Below are 19,317 nucleotides of genomic sequence, written 5' to 3' on the forward strand. Positions count from 1 at the left end.
TGCAACATTCTAGCATTCTGTTTAATCCAGTGCTGGGTTGTTCAGGGCATGAGCCTATACTGGCAGTATTAGGCATAATCTAATAAGTTGGGTACCAGTCCATTGCAGGGATCATTCACACACACACATAGGGTTAGTCCAGAGTCACAAGTTAACCTAACCAGTATGTTGTTCTGGATGTTGGAGGAAAACAGACATGAGAAGAAAAATCAAACTCATATGGGCAACAATAGACACAAACACTAGATTTTTCTGGCACCAACATTTAGAAATGCACTGTTGGGCCAGCTATTAAAAACAAACTAGATGTTCCTGCTGACCAGTAAATTGAAATAAATAAAATGAGAAATGTAGGCTAAGTAATTGTTCTTCTTTCTCTTTAAATATTTCATACAGTAATTTTTGTTTTTGACATAATAAACAAAACAGTATTGTTTTAAGTATTTTGGGTATTCATGGAAAACATACTGTAGGCATATAAAATTAAAAAATATATAGACCTTGTTGGTGTACTGTGCTCTAATCTGATTTTTTTTCTGTAATCAAAACCTAAACTAGTGACAGTAGGATGTCTGTTTTCACATAAAGGTAATTGAACAAAGAAAAGTTTCTCCTTTTAAAATGTACTTGTAAACAGCCAATTTTAATTATACAATTTATAATAAATTTTTTAGATTGTGTTTTTTTAACTTAACAATCTATAATGGCAATTAGTCCACTGCTGTAAATTATATTTCTTAACCATGCATTTGAAGTTAATGTTATTCAAAGGATGAAGGGCAAATTGGACCTTGTACCCTGTGCCTCAAGGTAACTTTGTCATTAGTTCATGTAGATGTTCACATTTGCCTTTAGTAGCAATCAACCTGTGTAAATTTGCACATAACTGCATTGCCTGTGACACATATGCAACACATGAATTTACAAATATGATCTACATATAATTGACAATATTTGTAACAGTTAGCTTACCTGTACTCCATTGAAGAAATCAAACTTAGACATGAACCAGGCATTTCATCAACTAGGCCATTTAGACAGCCATGAAATATATTTCTTCATTTTTGATTTCCTCTATTATTGGAAACATTGGACACCAAATGTGTTCAGCTTTTCACCAAAAATCCAATATTACATAAAGGGTATATTTATCTTATAATATGTTTTTTCTTTATCTTATTGCATTTACCTTATGATTAAAATGATCCAACAACAGCTGACAGTGTATTAAAAAGTAAATGTCCCATTGTTAAATCAGCCAGACTAAAGTGATAACTACCATAGCTGACTGAACAATAAGAGACTTTATTTCAGCGTGCTCTGCTCGATTGTTTTGACTTATTCTGTCAGTGTCAAGATATCAGAACAAACTATCAGAAAGCACGTAATGGTACTATCAAAGGAAATTCCTGAAGAAGCAAAGGGATTTATATATATATATATATATACAGTGATCCCTCGCTATATCGCACTTTGCCTTTCGCGGCTTCACTCTATCGCGGATTTTATATGTAAGCATATTTAAATATATATCGCGGATTTTTTGGTGGTTCGCGGATTTCTGAGGACAATGGGTCTTTTAATTTCTGGTACATGCTTCCTCAGTTGGTTTGCCCAGTTGATTTCATACAAGGGACGCTATTGGCAGATGGCTGAGAAGCTACCCAACTTACTTTTCTCTCTCTCTCTCTTGCGCTGACTTTCTCTGATCCTGACGTAGGGGGTGTGAGCAGGGGGGCTGTTCGCACACCTAGACGATACGGACGCTCGTCTAAAAATGCTGAAAGATTATCTTCACGTTGCTACCTTCTGTGTGCAGCTGCTTCGTGAAGTGACATGCTGCATGGTGCTTCACATACTTAAAAGCTCAAAGGGCACGTATTGATTTTTGACTGTTTGTTTTTCTCTGTCTCTCTCTCTCTCTCTCTCTCTCTCTCTCTCCCTGCTCCTGACGGAGGGGGTGTGAGCTGCCGCCTTCAACAGCTTTGTACAGGCGGTGCTTCGCATACTTAAAAGCCAAACAGCCCTATTGATTTGTTTGCTTTCCTCTCTGTTTCTGACAGTCTGTGCTCCTGATGCGCACTCCTTTGAAGAGGAAGATATGTTTGCATTCTTTTAATTGTGAGACAGAACTGTCATCTCTGTCTTGTCATGGAGCACAGTTTAAACTTTTGAAAAAGAGACAAATGTTTGTTTGCAGTGTTTGAATAACGTTCCTGTCTCTCTACAACCTCCTGTGTTTCTGCGCAAATCTGTGACCCAAGCATGACAATATAAAAATAACCATATAAGCAGATTTTCTTATTTCGCGGGTGGCTCTGGAACACAACCCCCGCGATGGAGGAGGGATTACTGTATAATATATACACTGTGTATATATATATATATATATATATATATATATATATATATATATATATATATATATATATATATATATATACACTGTATATCAGTTTGGTACTACAAAGACTAAAAAGCCATTTCTGTCCCAGACCACTGGGAGAATAATACTCTCCAAATGGAAACACATCTTAGTAGTAACCAGCCTCACAAAATTACTCCAGAGATACTCTGTTGCGTTAAATAATGCGCAGAGTCTGAAACGATACTAAGGTAATTCTGGCTTCTCTTGCACCGGTAAATGTTTATGACCTCACAACTGGTAAGGCAAATAGCAAAAATGGGCATCATTGAGGTAGTAGCAAGACAAAAAACACTGAACTAACCAAGACGAATACAATTCCTGTCTTTTACCTACAGGGAGCACATGAATGATCCCCCAGTCTAGGGAAATTTTTGCAGGGATAGATGAGACAAATGTGGACTTTTTTGAGCAACACAAGTCCTACTGTATTTGGTGTAAAGCAAACACAGCATTCTGCAATAAGAACATCATAATAGTAATCCAACATGGTGGTTGTAGTATGATGGCGTGGTGATGCTTTACAGCCTCAGTCTCTCAACCACTTGCCATAACTGCAGAAACCATGAATTATGTTCTGTATCAGAAAATTATTAAGGAGAATTTCCAGTCATTCATCCTTCAAATTGAAATGAGAAGTTCATGTTATTATAAAATTATACCGTCTTTTTTATGTCTAAGTTTGTTTCATTGATTTCTTTAGTGGAGTACAGGTAGGGTAATTGTTACAGATATTGTCAGTAGTATGTAGATCTTTTTTGATAAAGTCATGCGTTTCATACCATGCTAGTTAGCATCAATAATTTTCATTCAATAAATATGTAAAATAAGTTTTAAAAAATGTTACTTCTTCACTGAGATGCTGTTTATATAATATTATGGCTTGGTGAAAAAAAAAACATAATCTATGACAAACATTTTCAATAATACAAGAAATTACAAAAGGGCAAACAATAAATAATGCAATCATGTCATACTTGAAACTCCTTCATTTACACTGCAGATAAATCACTTGAATAATTCAGTGGTGTAGGTAATGATGCAGCAACATCTACCAATATGTAGTGGCTAAGAAAATTACTTGTGAACAAATAACCTGGACATCCATAAAAGAATAAAACATGAGTGGTGTCAGTAAAAAGCTTTGAGTGATTACCAAATGTGATGTTAGCCATTTTTAAAAGACACTGTAAATATTCACTTCTTTTCATAAAGTTATTTGTGAAGATAATGAAAGAGGTAAATAAAATAAAACTAAACCAAAAACCTTTGCAGTATAAATACACTTTTTGTACAGACCCAAAAAATGATCACAAAAATATGTAAGTATATGGTGAATACTTTCCAACTTGCCTTTTTTTTTAAAGCTTCCTGTTATTTATGAGTTTTTCCATGCTTGCATAAGGAAACCTTTCTCCATCAATCTGGCTGCCATTTTCGCAGATATTTACTGAGCGGGCTCTTCTTTTTTTTTTTTCACTTTCTCTTCGCTTGCCAGATCTGCTCTTCTTCTTTTTCTTTCCATTAACTTTAATGGTTTGGTCCTTGTAGATCTGAGGGATGTTAGTTTCTTGAGGCAGATACGTTCCTTCCTCATCTACCACTAGACCAATTGGGTAGTTTTTGGTACTTCCAGCCGGTTTTGGGTTGGTCGTTCGACTGGGTAAATCCTGGATTTCAGCGGTGTGCACCTCATCCAACAGGTTCCTCAACCAAATCCGCCTCTGCAGCTCTTGGAAAGAACGACTTTTGTCATGAAGTAGCTGATGTTCTGACACAGCTCTTCTCCTGCAACAATGAAAAGAAAGACTTTTATATAGCAAAACTGAGCAAACCATATTTAAATTTGAAGACATGAGTTTTAGCAGTACAGCGTATAATCAGAATGGAATGTAAAAAGTCATCAGTTGCACCTTTTTTGATGCTCTTCCTTTTTATTAATTAATGTGATCTGTGAAAAAGAAACCCTGTTCCTTCCAGCCAGTTTTATCCAGAGGCTTGAAATTCTGTCGCTGAGCCCATATGATACATAAAATCAATCCATCTTTACTGGTCAGAAATGTTTGATTCCCTACTTGGTCAGATCTTTAAGGAGCCATGTTTTGACATTTAAATGCATAAGATTCTAAATTTATTTAGTTCATTTTAACTCTCTAAAGTTTTAGAAACATGTATAGGCATGCAACATCAGTCTTATCTTAAAATTACCACCTCGGAGTAACATTGGTTTTGTACCAAGTCACAGAACCATAAGCAGAAACAATCTTGTGCAGCTAATAATGTTACATTAATTTCTAATGAAAGAAATGCAAAATAATAAATTCCTTTAACAAAGGAATTATGCTTCCTTTGTTAAAGTTAATGCAGCTTTTCACATTATTGATCACAGAATTCTGTTGTAAAGTCTTGACAAGTATATCAGTCAGGTAACTTGGATGGTTTGCTTCCTTAATTATCAAATTATTTTTGATATCAGCAGAAATCTAATGACAACTCTCCTGTTGCAGGTTAGGTATTGTCTTGGTTTGTTCATTCTCTTTGTGATGTTTGGACTTCAACTACAGCAAAAGGCCAGGGGCCTCATATATAAACGGTGCATATGCACAAAAATGTTGCGTTCTCCCGTTTCTTTGCACTCATTGAGATGTATAAACCCTAAACTTGCCCTAAAGCCATGCACATTTTCACGGTAGCCCCCTACCTTACGTACGCACATTTCCACTCAGTTTTGCAAACTGCCGGCACCCAGCATCAAAGCAGTGCTGTTTCCCTGTCATTTACCTTTCTTTTTCATATTTGCATCAATGGCACAGGATTTATCAAATACACTGAAATTAATTGCATATTGTTTACAAATTTAATTTACTTGATTGTAATCATTCTGTAACAATATAATGGTGCATGGAATGGCCAAACTACCACCTACCACAGCTGCTTTAGCGTTGTTAGAAGAAATCGCAAATGGAAGAATGAGAAGAGAGTGAATATTTATAGATGATGATGGTAACTGGCTTCTTAGTCGATTTCGATTTCTAAGAGATATCCTCTTGAAGCTGTGTGCTGAACTGGCACCGGCTTTACAAAGGCAGACTTTGAGGAAGTGTGCTCTACTTGCTCTTTTGCAAGTTCTGTCCACTCTTGGGTTTTTAACCACAAGAGCTTTTCAACGTGAACTTGCTGACCGATAGGATCATCTTTTTGTTCTTTTGGCTGCTTCCGTTAGGGGTCGCCACAACGGATCATCTTCTTCCATACCTTTCTGTCCTGGCATTTCACAAAAATCACCATGCCAGCTATATAGGATGGTATTATCCTCTTGTCATATATAAGATTTCCTTACACTGTGGTTGAACTGTGAAACATCAAAATGAAATTCAGAGCAATGTCTGGTTTCCCAAATGTAATTGAAGTAGTCAGTTCCACGCACATTATTACTGCAGCGTCACTGGACAAATTACATTAGCCAGGGATGAATCACCAAAAGAATGAGCTGGCATTACATCCTATATAGCTGGAAAACCTGTAAAAAAAAGCGACAACACCGTACAGTTGAGGTGCTTTTTCCAGTTATTGCAGCAAAAGGCAAGCAGTTCTTTTAAAGACAGCGAGTCACTTTAAATAGCCATGTAAAGAGAAGAGAATCAATCCGTTCTGTCACTCGGTGCTGATGCTACACTATAAAGGAGCCTTCAGAGAATGAATTTGCTTATGTAAGTAGAATGCATTTCCACTATATGCAGGCTGTTCTATAGTCCACAGAAAGTGTTTTGCATTATGCAGGCATGTAGCATCCTGCTTGCCCATACCTGAAGAGATGTGGTATGATGAACCGGACCCTGACCCACCAAATGATCAGCCAAATTGGACAGTGTTACATCTTCATTTGAATGTAATTAGCAGAATGTAAAAACAGGGAATCAGATGCAGCATTTATTTTTCAACCAATTAATTTAAATTGTTGTCAGTATCACATGGTACAGCCCTTATATACCTTAGTTCATTGGCCACATCTCTTACAGCTTTCACTATTGCATTTTGCGACTCCAGAACAGTGTCCGTCAGCACACAGGCAATTGGTCACCCAGCGATTTCCGAGGCAGAGTGTGTGTGCAGCCAGTGTTTTAAGATGTGCTGGGCACAGCAGCACCATCACCGAATGGAGTTGCATCATCGGCACGGGAGTCAGCATTTGTAATATTGTCTGAAACAGAATAAACAGACGGTGAGCTATGACTTGCCTGTTCACGTTGACTTTGATATCTGACCACTGCTTTTTTATTTTGGGAACTGTGTGACTTTCTGAATTTGAACTTTCAAGTGCGTCTGCCATGCTGTATCACTCCATAATTTCCTTTTCTTGATTATACTACTTCTTAAGTCAACAAATAGAATTTTTTTCCTTGGTTCCATTTCGTGATTTTCCACGTGATTTTGCCATTGTCTTTTAACAAAACACTGAACGGTGCATATTTTAATTCTGGGAAGAGTTGGGGTGGGATCGTAGGCGCATGCACATGTGTTAAATTTCACATTCATTGGGATTTATACTGGGCAAGTGCACGGAACTTGGCATACCCACAGTTTAATGCATCTGGATTTTATTGTGTGTACGCACATTTCAGTTTTTGTTTGTACGCCATGTTTTAGTGTGAATTCTATGCACGGCATTGTACATGAGACCCCAGGAGAACAGACGAGGCACTACTGATGCTTCAGTGCCTGCCCTTTTCTTGTATGGCCCTGGAGCCAGTAAAAGCCATCCACATTTATTAAAGTCACCTAAAATGAGGAACCCAATGACTTTTTAATGAGAACCTAAGGAAAGAAGAAGAGCCAAGCTCCTTGTGGTCACATGGTACTACTGCTATAAAGGAAAATACAGCATCAGTTCACTTCCAGCTGTTAAGGGAGAAGGAACTTTTACTTTTATATTATAAAGGCTATAAGGCAGTGTCACATAAGGAACTTGCCTGAGAGAGAAAGCCTTGCTCTGATCTTTCTCAGGGGGCACAGACTGGCGGATCAATAGAACAGCTGACCTAAGGTTACACTGATGGACCTGTTGGACTTAAATTGTTCTCACCAAAGGGTTTGATGCTATGACATCAATAAACGTAGGAATTCATTTGAAACCATGGAATGTCTCAGACATAAGTTCTCTCAGTGGCTTGGTACACCCTGCACCAACTATAATAGGCTGTCACATTTTTTTGTCTCAATATATTGACATTAGGGGATACTTCTTTTTTTCACTCTTATCCTAATGTTGCATAACCATAATTATACTTTTGTGATGTACTGTGTGTAGTGACTATGAGTAATAAGTAATTCATACTTTAAATAAGAGAAAATAATTTCCATTGGATAGCATAAATTCTGCATATACAGCAGTAGAAATTTTAATTTTATTTTAATTGAATCTTTAATAGACTAAGAAAATGATTTTGTCATGACTCTTTTTATCTTTCCATAAAATTATCTTTCTGATTTAACAATGATTAAAACATCAATTTTAATAATGAATGCAAACGAAAGAATAAGTTTGCAAAAGAGGAACGATTATAAAGACATAGTAGTGGTCAAAACACAAAAAAGTTTAAGAAATCAGCTACCAGAACAATGGAAGAAGAAAGACTTGAATTTAGTACTGAAATATTTTGTCATTGTTATGCTTATGTTTTTGTCTAGCTTGTTTTTTGTTAGATTTAATTCTATTTTCTTTTGTATTGTCTTGGTAGAGTTCTATATTGCTTTACTTTCCCTTTTGTATTCATTAAAGTATAGCCTTTGTTAGAATGCATCAAATATCACAGACTTACCATTGTTTATAAGGTATTGAACTTTATAACTTCTCCTCACTTTACCTTCTACATCTATAACCTCAGGCAAAGTTACAACTTTAAAAAATGTATTTTTGTATAATCTTCATAAAATAATAACAATAAGCAATGTACAAGTGAATATTGTCAACCTGATTAATGCTGAAGTGTAGTCAGGTGGCACACAGACATGTTAGTTACTTAAATGTCTTCAGTTAAGTCACCATTTCTAGGTTTCTTCAGGACAGGCCACATGCCTGCCTCAATATGACTTCTGAGCTGTGCTCTTCAGTGTGTTGTCCTTTTTATGGTAATGGTGTGTGAGAGAGAGAGTGGTAAGGGTAAAGCAATAGAATTTATACATTCTCTGTTCAAATCCTACAGCCAACAGGGCATCATGGTACAGAATAGCTTCTGATTCAAAACCAAACAGCCAACTTTAGACCAAAAGGTTTCTGGTGCAACACATCCCCCAGTTACTGGCTTATTTTCACACCTGCCCCCAACAACTATTTGTTGAGTGAAGCTTCCCGGCTAGGTAGTTTGACTTTCCTGTGGGGGTTGATTAAGAGAGTATGTCCTGCAGTGAATCACTTGCCAAACTAATTTGAGGCACTTCCCAACCCTGCAATAAATTCCTAAGTCAGTCCTAAAGACTTGCATCGCTATTCTCATGAATAAAACACTAATATAATATTTGCTTTGTCTGACTTACAAATAAGAGCATACAAAATATTATCAACTTATATACAAAATTTCACACCACAATACTGACTTTAATTTTCAGATTTTTTTTAAAGATTTTTTTTTTCATTACCACATTGTTTTTCTTGTTTAGTTGATTTCAATTTGACCATGTATCGTTACATAGCTGTTCATGTCACATATAACTGGTGATATCATCATTACTTTTCTCTATAAATATGGTGCTACTCAACATTTTCAATAGCTCTAAGTGGATATTCTAAAAAACTGAAAATATTAGCAATAGTTAGCATTTTTATCAAGTATGCCTTAGCATTAATGTTTTGGTGTTGACTTTATCTCTGTTTCTGACCACCAATTTTGTCTTTGCTCTTAGGTTTAGTTTGTTCAGCTCTGGCTGACTTCTTGACTTTGACCTTGGCTCGTCTATGACTTTTCAGCCTCAGTATCAGCTCCTAGTCAGCCTTATAATCTTTGTACACACTATTGTGTACATAACAGATACAAACATTTAAAAATTGAACATGTAGCTCAGTCTTAAACAAGATGGTCACCATGATGTCACATTCATGCTTGTGTAAAACACAAAACTAAAAATGCTGGAGTTGAAGACATCATCATTGTACAACATTAAAATGTTACATAATGCTAAATAATAAAGGTAATGTTTGGACAACTGATTCTGATAGCTTTAAGTTCACACTTTTTAAATGAGATTTATAATTCAACCCTTTTTAAAACCCCATACTGACCTTGGGTCTCATATCTTTAGAATGATCTGCTTGCCAGCATGGAGGATGACCCAACATTCTCAGCATAAGGTTGAAAAATTTTGTATAGCACACTTTTGCTAAAGGTGGAGTTGAAGCTGTTGATATGAAATTATTTTACTTGTACCTGTTCAATACTGTTAATACTGTCTCTTATCTTGGTTTCTTACTGTAGTACTTGCCTTTGCTACTACTTTGGCCAAGTATATTTCCCTGCTCTTGGAATAGGACTTCAGAAAAATCTGGAAGAACATTGCATAAGTCATTGAAGTCTCCGGTTTCAGCTCATAAGATGATCCCATTATAGTCGTGGAGGCTGTAAAATGCCTAAAGAGGAACTAGACTTTGGCAATGAGATTTTCCAAGAATCTTAGGTTGGCTTATTTTCTCCAGGATATCCAAGAAATGTCCTTGTTTTTCTTACATGTCCTCAGGTAGCCCTGCCTTACTTATTCTTACCAGCATTAAAAACCTCAATAGCCAGAATGACCTCAGTGACTACATAGAGATAGGTATTTTTGCTGTATCATATTTGTGTAAATCTCTGTACTGTTATGAATATTTCTAACATATGAAATGAAAATGGATTAAATGAAAAACAATGTTGAATGTTGATGTTGTGTATTTGTCATTGTAAGTGTTATTATTTTAAATATCTGGTTCTAGTAGCAGTCATGTCATTTTTATGTTTTTCATTAAGGTAAATTAAAAAGTTTAAATTAATAAACTTGGATCCTAATGTTTTTAGGGTTAATGGCAGCCTGCCCTATAGTTAGATACATAGGATGTTTGAAACCAAAACTATTGGGTTGAGTAACCTCTTGAACTTCTTTGGATGCCTGCAGCAGACTGCCCCCTCTCACCACAGACCCTTTCCACAGGTCTGCATCTTTTGCTGAATAAGACTTGGACGTCTCAGAAAAAGCTTTCTGCCTTCGTTGTCTCCTTCCCCATCTGTTTCTCATATATTTTTAACAAATTGTATATATTTGGAAAGCATTGTCTAGTATGCTATTAGCACTGCAGAGTCTGTCATTTTGAGAAGAATAACAACATGTAGGTTTTAAAGAAAATGTAAAGTTTATAAACCCTTATATATGTTATTGACTTAGAAGGTATATTATTTGTTTAATAGGTTACTGCATCACATCGGGTTTGAATTTAAAGGTTCCAGTTCCAAGTTTCAAACCTGGATTCAAGCCCAGGTTTTCCAAAAAGAAGTTTTTTAACGAGATTAAAGAAACAGTACATTCCTCCCCATTTCTGGCAAGCCTTATTCCCTGCTGCCAGTCGTACAGACCACAGCTCTGACCCATTAAACCAATCTGTCACAGTTTCAGAAAAATAAACTCTAACCCACTAGTGGCCTAACTTTAGAGTTGTTATTTGGGTAATTAGAGTAATTATTAAATTCAAACCAAACCTGGATTCTTTCTTTTGTTGAAGTGAGATATCTCAAATTCCTGTACTTATCTGCAAAGATCCAATTACAAATTATAGAGTACTCTCTGGTACAATTCAGCTGTTCAAGGTTTCACTGAAAAAAGAATGAGGCCATTGCTTTATGGAATACAGCTTTGAGCCACATGCTGAACAGAAAAACTCACTGCATTAGCACATGACTAGCCTATCAATATATCTGTAAAAACTTTGGAAAGGAAGGAATTAGAAGGCTTAGCCTATATCCATCTATCCATCCATCCATTAATTAATCTATTGTTCATTTTAAGTTCTTGAGAGATTTCAGGTTATCCCAACAGCATCATGCAAAATGAGTGAACCAACCTGAGAAGAAGTTGCATTCTCAACCACTGCACTCTCACATCTTGCAAGTTTAAAGTCATTATTTGGCCTAACCAATGTAAGAGTAAATTAGATGCCCAGTGAAAAACCAATGAAACCACAGACAGAGTATTAAACTTTCACTGAGAAGGTACACCAGCAGGATATTGAACCTCTATGAGACTCCATAACTACACATGGTGCCACTACAATGCACAATTAATGACCTATACTATATTATTTGCATATGGATTTTGATTATCATTGTGCAATGGTTTTATCACATCATTGCTTGTGTTATTTGCTCATTTCTTTAAAAAATGTAGAACTTTTTGTCAGATATAAATTTTAAGGAGTGTGAACTCCATCTACACATTTTTCCCATCTGTGCAAATGTTTTTTTGGCTCCAAACGCCAATGAGACAATAAGCAATATCACAGTCCAAATTCTGATATAATCGAATGCTACTTGGTAACATTTAATATGGAAACTCTTTAATTTGTAATTTAACACCATCTGTCTCATTCCTACCGACATCAGCTTGCAAAATTTTCTTCATTCCAGCTTTTAATGAAGTTATTCTTTTGAAACTGATTTATGTTCAGCAACAAATGTTCTTAGGTTTATTAAGTTGGTCTGATCTCTTGTGATGCTCTCTCGATGAATCATATCTCAGTTTTTTTCCAGGTAATATCATTCTCTTGCCTTTCACTAGAGATCCTCTAGCTGACTCTGAGTGACTTTCCCAAGTATACTCAATGTGTATTTTCACTGTCCCATGCCTGCTTATTACTTCTTCACAACAGTCCAAGATGCATCCTTTATGCACTATGTCATTTAACTACTTGTTATGTTATTTGTTCTCTCTAGGTCATATTATTGCAATTCATTTTTGGAGATGCCCCTTGCAGCTGCCATCCTAATGATCCATGTTATGGTCCAATTGAAACACCTTGCCCAGACCTACAGGCAGGGACGTACGGTCAGGGGAGGCAGGTGAGGCTCTTCATAAAACATAAAACAAAAAATAATAATGATAACATAAAATAAATTTGCTCACTAGTCTGTCCTATAAAATTGTTTTCTGTATGATTCCAATAATTTTGATCAATTTTTATAGTCAAAATTGCTGAATTTGTGCATTTCCTGTTCAAATACAAGGGAGAAACGCGAGGTGCAGCAGTGACTAGCCGGGCCTCACCTCGGACTGTGCTGTCCTTCACACACTGGGTTGATGCATGCAATTGGCGAGTGCCTGTTGCTGTCTCTATGTATGTCGGCAATATAATGTTTGCAGACACGTTTATTATACACCCTGACTTTCTAAAGTCTGGCTAATATATTTAGTGAATGTGTTTGACATATTTAGTCTTGCTGATTGGACATAAAACTGCAGTGAAAGGTGAGGCAGATAGTACTGTTCCGCACCAAAGGGGGCAGATGTGAGCCCAGCAGGTGCTTGTTGCTGCTGTTTTTGGCAATAATCTCCATTGAGGCAGAGAGACTTTTAAAACTAAAGGAAAATAAGGAAGACTTTTACAAGAAAGTGACAGAGATTTTTGTGGAGAAGGATAGGCACATGGACTTCATTTACAAATTAAGGTAAGACCATAAACGGTTTTCAACTATATAAAAAATGGCATCACACTAAGAAAAAAAAAAATACAATATTTAAAAACTTAGTTTTGATCTTAAATAAAATATTCTTTTGTTTTTCTTGTTATCTTTTTGTTGAAAAGTCTGTAATAAAATTGATTAAAGCATTAGAGCTAAAAGCTTTGAAAAACAACTAAATATTTCAATTAAGGTCAAAATTGAAAGCCGATTTTTTTTTATATACCACTGTATACTTTCATTTGTATTGTATGAGTATGAATTGTGGAAATTTAGAACACATGGAGGGTGCAGTGCAAATGCGCTCTCTCTCACCACTATAAATGTAACGTTCTTTCTTATCCAAATATGTTCCTTATTTATGTGTGTGTAAAGAATGCTGATGAGATATGAAACATAACCAATAGTCAATGTGCATGCTGCCAGTTGAATAGTGAATAAGCTACTCTTTTGGGTTCGTATATTTGTAACTCTGATTCTGAAGGAGTCAGTACCTCACCGCATGTCACTGCCTACAGCTCTCTGTATGCTTCTGATTCTCATTATGCTTTTTCCAAAAAGTCTTTGTTCTTGTTTAGACCTTCATTATTACCCTCTGCAAAATGCACTAAAAAGGATCATTCATTTCCAGTACAGTTCCAGAGTTTAGTGCTCATAGTCTATTGACAGTCAGATGCCTCTTGACAGCCAGCTTCTTCACATCACATCTTGGTACAGTTTAGGCTCTCTGACATTCAACTTTGTGTTGGATTTCTTATATCTTCCGTGGTCTTTTGTGTTCAATTTTTCCTGAGATTTTCTTTGAAACATTGTTTTTCTGCCAACTAGTCCTTTTTCTAACAGCAGTACTATACTTTTTATGCTATACCAAACTCTTTTTTCTGAATTGACCATTAAAGTTCTGCTTTCTTTCCAAGAATTGTAATTTAATATATACATCATGATTTTGAAAGTTGCCTTGGGTCAAAGTATGTTGCCAAATAAAAAATAATAATAGTAATAACTCGAAACCTGCAAGAAATTTTGAAAAGAGGCCAGACAATTTGAGAAAAACCAATGGCTCACAAGATTATAATGTGCAGAATAAATGTATAAATGACATACAACTTTTCAAAATATTTACTTATAACCTTTCAATACCCTCAGTGGTGTTATATAAAATAACGGTTTACTGATTGATTAACCGGAGGGCTACATTTTCCCAAGCTCAGAGCATAAACTACTGAAGAAGGGCTTGCTTATTCCATTTCCATTTAAATTATGTTTTTTAACATAAAGCTTAATATTACCATTTAGGTTTTTTCATACACAACAAAAACAGCACACAGTATATATTACATCAATATATAATTTCTAAAGATAAAATTTTACTTTATAACAAATTATAAGTAATTATTATTATACTGGCTAGAAATCAGGCTTACACCGACTTAATTACTAAGTTTACTGAAGAAGTGTTATGTCTTAATGTGATAGCAAGTGGTGGGGTTGCTGGTTTGTTGACTTGTATTTATAAATGCTATAATATACAGTAAGAACACAAGTGCATTTCTTATCCAGCCATTGATCCAATTTTAAATCTGCTCAATCCAGTTTGCTGATTTCAGAGCTTATCCTAGCAGCATTTTTAATAAGAAATCAAGGATTGATAATTTTGAAATAATTAAAGCTGAATACATCAAGTAGACCTAACATCAGATATATGTAAAATATAATATTTTGCTAAACATACACATATGCATAATGTATATACATTATTGAATCTGTAAAGTGCTTTGGTATAATTTACTGCGGCCTATGGAACTATACATATTAATATTTGGTTGAGAATTTGAAAATGATTAATAATTTTATACTTACAATATATTAATCTATATAATATGCATAATAAATGTAATATATCCAGTGTTTATTGGAGCACAATATATACTGTACTATATTTTATATATATCTTTCTAATTATCATTTTCATCTGTTCACATCAACCCCAACACATTTATTAAACAATGCTTATATAGGAGATGACACAGCCTCAGCAAACAATCAACTCCAACCTGGCCTCTCACCACATTTACCACACCCTCCCTTATCATTGTGGCATGTCAGAATGTACAGCACGCGTTCTGCCCAGATCAGGGATCAAACACTTTACGGACTGTCCTTTTCAATGCCAAAAGCAAAAAATTGACCACAGAAACAAGAAGTGCAGTTTACAGCATTCCATGCAACGCATGCCCAGTGGTATACCTGGAACATACATCTAAAAAACATCTAAAAGCATATCACAATGCCATCAGAAGAAAAGACCATTAGTCTCTGATTTATACACATACAAGTAGCACTGGACAAACATTTAACTGGGACAATGTGAAAGTAAAATTCAGGGCCAATATCAAGAATGCCAAGAGCTGGCTGTATCTTGGCTCTCTAATGAAAATGCCATTAACAAATCCTTGGACTTGAACAAGCATATGCATATTTAAAAAGAAGAAGGTCCAAATAATAAAAAAGACTTTATGACCAACACCTTCTGGACCCCACCTTATTAATCCACTCTTCTCCCTTACAACCTCACCCTGAGGTATAGCGGGTCTGCAGCTTCCGTTCTCCATGGGTGTGATTGCATGATCACGGGGAGTTAATGAGGTGTTTGGAGCGAGTCGCACCTGCACGTGTGGGTGCGGTCATTCTTGTTTGCCTCATTGGCTTCCTGCGGTATGTAATTAAGGTGCTGCGCTCACGGAGGCACCCATGTGGGTATATATATATATATATATATATATATATACTAGCAAAATACCCGCGCTTCGCAGCGGAGAAGTAGTATGTTAAAGTGGTTATGTAAACATATATATACATATCTACATATACACATATCTACATATACATATATATACATATACAAATTTACACATCTACATATATATATATACATATGTACATATATATACATATAAATATATACATATCTACATATATATACACATATATATATACATATGCACATATATATATATACATAAATATAGACATACATATATACATACATTCATACATTCACATATATATATATATAGCAAAATACCCGCGCTTCGCAGCAGAGAAGTAGTGTGTTAAAGAGGTTATGTAAACATATATATACATATACATATATACACATATCTACATATACATATATATACATATATATAAACACATATCAACATATATATACATATATACACATATCAACATATATATATACACATACATATACACATATACATAAACACACACATATACATCCATCCATCCATCCTCTTCATATATACATACATACATAGTGCGTTGTAACACGGGCTGTGATTGTTACATGGGAGGGAGACGACAAATCACAGCTTTCCGCTTTCTAATCGGGCCTGAGATTGGTGCTCTGACTGATGCCCAGATCCCACAGTATCTCCCCTTAGGAGAGGCGTTAGGCAAGTGTAATTTGAATAGTGGTGCTGCAAGTTTAGCTTTACACCAGTTTTTAAGGCTTATTGACTTAAAGGGCCTTTCATGAAAAACCTTAGGGCTTTGCTACAGGATACACCCTCCACAAGTTAAGGAAGTAAAAATAAAGGTATATATTTCTGTTTTATTTAAACCTTTTAAGTTTGTATGCGGGCAATGGTGGCGCAGTGAAAAGTGCCAGTTAGGAGACCCGGGTTCGCTTCCCTGCGTGGAGTTTGAATGTTCTCCCCGTGTCTGTCTGGGTTTCCTCCGGGTACTCCGGTTTCCTCCCACAGTCCAAAGACATGCAGGTTAGGTGCATTGGCGATTCTAAATTGTCCCTGGTGTGTGGGTGTGTGTGGGTGTGTGCGCCCTGCGGTGGGCTGGCACCTTGCCCGGGGTTTGTTTCCTGCCTTGTGCCCTGTGTTGGCAGGGATTGGCTCCTGTATTTAGGATATAGCGGGTTGGATAATGGAGGGATGGACATTTATATGCATAGCCCCATTTGCCCGTTTTCGTTTTTTTTTCTTTCTTCAGTAATATTTCAGCAAACCCGGAGCTTGTCAGTTCAAATCCTGGTACTGACACCACTGTGTGACCCTGAGGAAGTCACTTCACCTGCCTGTGCTGCAAAAAAGAAAAGTAATGTAACAAATTGTACCTCAGATGTTGCAAGTTGCTGGAATAAAGGCATAAGTCAAATAGATAAATATGTATTATACACATAGGAACTATTCATTTATTTTCAGTTAAGTCATCTGCAGCAAACCTTTATAAATGAGGGTTTCTCCTTTTTAGATAGTGCAAACTGTTTCTTCTTCATTGAGGTTTTCTCTTGGAGAGCTTTTTTCATTTCATTGAAAATTAAAGCAGCAGCTGCCAAAATATGTAGCTTTCTTATTAATTTTTCAACATTGTGTAAAATAACTTTATAAAGTAACATAAAAGGTTTAAATACTGGTTATCCTTTTACACTAAAATATTACTAAAGAGATACAAAAAAAGTAAAATGTATATGTTCTTTTTCTTTAAGGAGATTAAATATTACTGAAGAAAGAAAAAAAAACCTAAAACAGCCAAATGGGGCTATGCATACGAACTTAAAAGGTTTAAATAAAACAGAAATATATACTTTTATTTTTACTTCCTTAACTTGTGGAGGGTGTATCCTGTAGCAAAGCCCTAACTTTTTTCGTGAAAGCATGTTTCAGTCAATAAGTCTTAAAAAGAGGTGTAAAGATATTGACAATAAGCTACGCAAACCCACCAAGACATGGAATCGTTTAAATCAAGTATCATTACATCTTCCTTTCTTAAAGAGAAGTAAGGCAGTACTTATAAGCTTACATATATATATATATATATAGACATACATACATATATATATATATATCTATATATATCTATATCTATATATGTATATCTATTTATATCTATATTTCTATATACATCTATATATATATATATATATATATATATATATATATATATATATATATATATATATATATATATATATATATATATATATAAATTCCCGCGAAGTACTGCTTTTAAATTTTTATTAAAAAGAAAACCATTTTAAATTGAGGGAAAATATCCCAATAACTATTTGTTAAGGATCTGTTTTTTTGTGAAGCAGCCTTAACACAGCTTTTCCGCTGTTTTATAAATGAATGCCATATAAGGTCTTCCTTTTTCCTTGCTTCGCCAAGGATGGAGCCTTTTTATTAAATCCAAGGGTTCTTTGCTTTTTTTTTTTTGTTCGTTTATTACGATTGTTATAGTTCTGCTTGTATACCATGTTGTCAGTTCAGCACTCCGGTTGTAATATGAATGACCAAGCTGTGCAAGCTTACTGTTAAGAATGCAACGTATAGTTGTACAGGAGAAAAGCAATCTTGCCTCAAATCAATGCCAACCTTTTGTAGGTCTATGAACTTAATTTAAACTTTAGGTTTACACGGTGCTTTCTTTCTGAAGTACCTGCACTCATGAATATGTTTGTATGCGTCAGTCACTCAAATCCCCGCGCTTCGCACCGGCGAAGTACTGCTTTTAAATTTTTATTAAGAAGAAAAGAAAACCTTTTAAAATTGAGGGAAAATATACCAATAACAGTTTGTTAAGGATCTGTTTTTTTGTGAAGCTGCCTTCACTCGAATGATCACTTCGAGCTGACTTGCTGGCCAACCATAAGCGTTACCTGGTAGGTAACCACCCATACAATCAGATTGTGAATCAGACTACGAATGCATGAATGTAATTACCCCGATCTACATGCTGTCAAATAAACGAACCACACGCCGTGGCACAATTTTAGGGGCTTCGCCTCTAGCGCTGACGTCCGAGGTTCGATTCCCGTAAGGGAGTGAAGTGAGTGGGTGGCCAGCAAGTCAGGTAACATCAGCCACGGTGCCTTCAGTTGTGAGAAGCAGATCATAGAATGGATGAAAATAGTTTACTGTCAAATAATGCAAAGAGTACGTGACACGTCTTTCCCCCTTATTCTTGGCTCGTCAGGCGTACACACATGAGGTTACGATCTGGCCAACCGCAAGATGTAGACACCATGAGCTGGGGCCCCACAAAGGAGTGTTAGGCTGATGCACTCTGGGGGCTAGATCGCCCCACTGAATGTACGTGTGAGTGGGGTGAGCAGGAGAGGTGCCCTCACGAGGGATCTGAGGAGCGACTGCGGGTGCGCGAAGGATCGAGGGAGGAGAG

At 35.9% G+C, this 19,317-nt stretch overlaps 1 protein-coding gene across 1 annotated transcript in view; it reads right to left on the bottom strand.

Moving 5' to 3' along the window:
* Nucleotides 1-3,773: 3,773 nt before the first annotated feature.
* The window catches only part of LOC114652792 (parathyroid hormone-related protein-like), a 60,321-nt gene continuing 44,777 nt past the window's right edge, over nt 3,774-19,317 (bottom strand). Inside the window, exon 3 of the mRNA XM_051920734.1 lies at nt 3,774-4,213. Within this exon, the coding sequence (XP_051776694.1) occupies nt 3,787-4,213 (427 nt within the window). The 3' untranslated portion in view covers nt 3,774-3,786. The remainder of the gene's footprint in view (nt 4,214-19,317) is intronic.

Source organism: Erpetoichthys calabaricus, chromosome 1 (genome assembly GCF_900747795.2).
Source record: "Erpetoichthys calabaricus chromosome 1, fErpCal1.3, whole genome shotgun sequence".
Classification (NCBI taxonomy): Eukaryota; Metazoa; Chordata; class Cladistia; order Polypteriformes; family Polypteridae; genus Erpetoichthys; species Erpetoichthys calabaricus.